General features: G+C 44.2%; 1 protein-coding gene across 1 annotated transcript; it reads right to left on the bottom strand.

The window, feature by feature from the left end:
* Window positions 1–1,636: 1,636 nt before the first annotated feature.
* LOC141680705 (uncharacterized) lies at window positions 1,637–1,972 on the bottom strand. The gene has a single exon (XM_074486856.1). It carries the CDS (start codon window positions 1,970–1,972, stop codon window positions 1,637–1,639), a length of 336 nt encoding a protein of 111 aa, XP_074342957.1.
* Window positions 1,973–2,921: the final 949 nt, after the last annotated feature.

Here is a 2,921-nt window from a genome sequence, read left to right as displayed (position 1 = left end):
TCCGGATTGGTATCCATTGCACCAGATCCGGATTGGGGGGCAACCAGGGGCAGAGATTTTTCTGAAGCAACCATCCTACCTTAATCCGGATTGGCATCTACCACACCAGATCCGGATTGGGGGGCAACCAGGGGCAAAAATTTTTCTGAAGCGACTATTCCACCTTAATCCGGATTCGCATCCATTATACCAGATCCGGATGGGGGGCAACCAGGGGCAGAGATTTTTCTGCAGCAACTATTCTACCTTAATCCGGATTGGCATCCATTACACCAGATCCGGATTGGGGGGCAACCAGGAGTACAAATTTTCCTGAAGCAAATATTCTACCTAAATCCGGATTGGCATCCATTACACCAGATCCGGATTGGGGGGCAACCAGGAGCACAAATTTTTCTGAAGCAACTATTCTACCTAGTCCGGATTGGCATCCATTAAACCAGATCCGGATTGGGGGGGGACCAGGGGCACAAATTTTCCTGAAGCAACTATTCTACCTAAATCCGGATTGGCATCCATTACACCAGATCCGGCTTGGGGGGCAACCAGGAGCACAAATTTTTCTGAAGTAACTTTTCTACCTAAATCTGGATTGGCATCCATCACACCAGATCCGGATTGGGGGGCAACCAGGAGCATAAATTTTTCTGAAGCAACTTTTCTACCTAAATCCGGATTGGCATCCATCACACCAGATCCGGATTGGGGGGCAACCAGGAGCACAAATTTTTCTAAAGCAAATATTCTACCTAAATCCGGATTAGCATCCATTACACCAGATCCGGATTGGGGGGCAACCAGGAGTACAAATTTTTCTTTACTAAGCCAAATATGCAACCCTACTCTACTCCCTCATCCAGAAAATCTGCATAAGGGAGTGGGGGGAAAATGATAGGGTACAAGAGACCCAGATAGGCGACAACCTGGACTAAAGGGAGGCAGGCTCAACCGACCTGCTAAGACCCCCCTCTCCCAGGCCAATCAAGCATAGGAGCCCAGGCCCGGGTCTATCCTACTTCCCGGATCCGGATCCGCCTGCATACCCGGATCCGGATCGGGGCCAAAACCAGAGTGAGGGAGGTCTCAGCAAGCACATGCACATCCCACAACCCGCCAAGCAAAGGTACGTGGACACGTGACTATGACAGCTATCAACAACCAGCACACCAGACAAGCACGGCGCATGTCAGGGGCCGTTAGGACACTCTGGAGGTGGTCCTCCCCTGGACACATGTAAGCAATCCACCCAAGCCAGGCGTCCTCTGGTCCCAAGATCCAACGGCCCAGATTTAGAGGTAACTGCCCCTAAACCCTACCTTGTGGCTATATATACCCCCCAGGGCTGAAGGGTTTAGGGGTTGGAAATTATTCACTCTCACACACTCACACTCTCTCACACACTCAAAAACACACAGCAGCCACAACATATACACATCCATACACACACACAGCAACCATACATTTATATTCATCTTCGTCTTCCCAAAAAGCTGGTTCTTACTCTCACGCCGGAGGCGCCGCGGGACTCCAACCCCCCTTCCGGCGTTGTTTTGTAGGAACCCAACCACAGCTACATCTCTACGGCGGCAAATGATCCAGGACGGCGTTGGAGGAGCAGCCCCGCCACCAGGAGTTATCACTGTCCACCACCGCTTTCAACTTGACCACGAAGCCTCTCCTCATGAGCTTTTAACGAACCAATGGTTTCTTCAATCGACATCTCCTCGATGTTACCAAATTGTTCGATGGTAGAAGCTCTCTGGAGGAATTTTATTGGGACAGCTCTCAGGAGTTTTTTAACCACATATGATTCTGCTACTTCTTCATCAAGGGCCTGTATCTTAGTTATAAGCCCACTCATCTTTAAGTAGAAATCATCCAGAGTGTCTGTATCCTTCATAATCATGGGTTCAAACCCTAATTTCAGAGTTTGTACCTTTGCTACTTTCACACGTTCTGCACCCTGACACATGGTTTTCACAGCCTCTCATGCGTCTTTTACAGTCTTCTTTTCGGCGAGGGATAGTAGAATGTCTTCGGGGATGCCCTGGTTTATTTCTGCTAGGGCTATCTTATCTGTTCTATCATTGGTTTCTGTATTTGGATCAATCGGTTCTATAGCTACCCAAACACCAAGAGCTTGCATATAGATCTTCATTTTCATGCCCCACGCCGTGTAATTTTCTCGTGATAGCATGGGATAACTCAAGCTTACTGTTCCATCTTTCAATTTTCCCGTTTCTACGGCCGTCATTCTGGGCATGTACTTGGGCATTCACCAAGAACTCCTGAGTGCTTTGATACCAAAAATGTTGGAACTACATAGCAACTATATATATTACTATGTATTTAGTTTGAAAATTTAAGAAAACAAGATGCACGCTGAACAACTTAAGTTTTATTCTGCAAATCAAGTACAAGATAAATACCACACCAAAAATAGTAGTGGCTAGAAAATAGGACCTAAAGATACTAAATCTCCTGATACAAACCAAATACTAGACTTATTCTCCTATAACTCCTGAAAATACTCCATAGCTACAAAGACCACGTCTAAGAAGCTGATCACGATTAACTAAAGTATTCAGACTTAATTAAATAACAAAGATAAACAAACAAGTTTAGAATAAACTTTAACAGTAGTAACCCACCCATATTGATCAAAATATCCTACCTTAAGTAAGATAGACAATCCAAGTGAAATCTATAGTAAATGATATAAATACAAAACTTTGAAATATAACAATTATAATTTTTTTCTCAAACATTAGGGTACCAAATTGATACTGGTAAGTTAGATGATAAAGATACAACTCACCCTTGTACAACAAATGCGACCTTATATAAAATACACAGTTCAAATGAAATTTTTATTAAGTTACAAAAATAATAAAAATTTGACCTATAACAATATTATTTAT

Source organism: Apium graveolens, chromosome 8 (genome assembly GCF_009905375.1).
Source record: "Apium graveolens cultivar Ventura chromosome 8, ASM990537v1, whole genome shotgun sequence".
In the NCBI taxonomy this organism is placed as follows: Eukaryota; Viridiplantae; Streptophyta; class Magnoliopsida; order Apiales; family Apiaceae; genus Apium; species Apium graveolens.
The sequence above is the reverse complement of the archived record's forward strand: the minus strand, read 5'-3'. Positions and strand labels throughout refer to the sequence as shown.

Coding starts and splice junctions, on each gene's coding strand:
- LOC141680705 (XM_074486856.1), bottom strand. CDS start 1,972: ATGTGTCAGGGTGCAGAACGTGTGAAAGTAGCAAAGGTACAAACTCTG.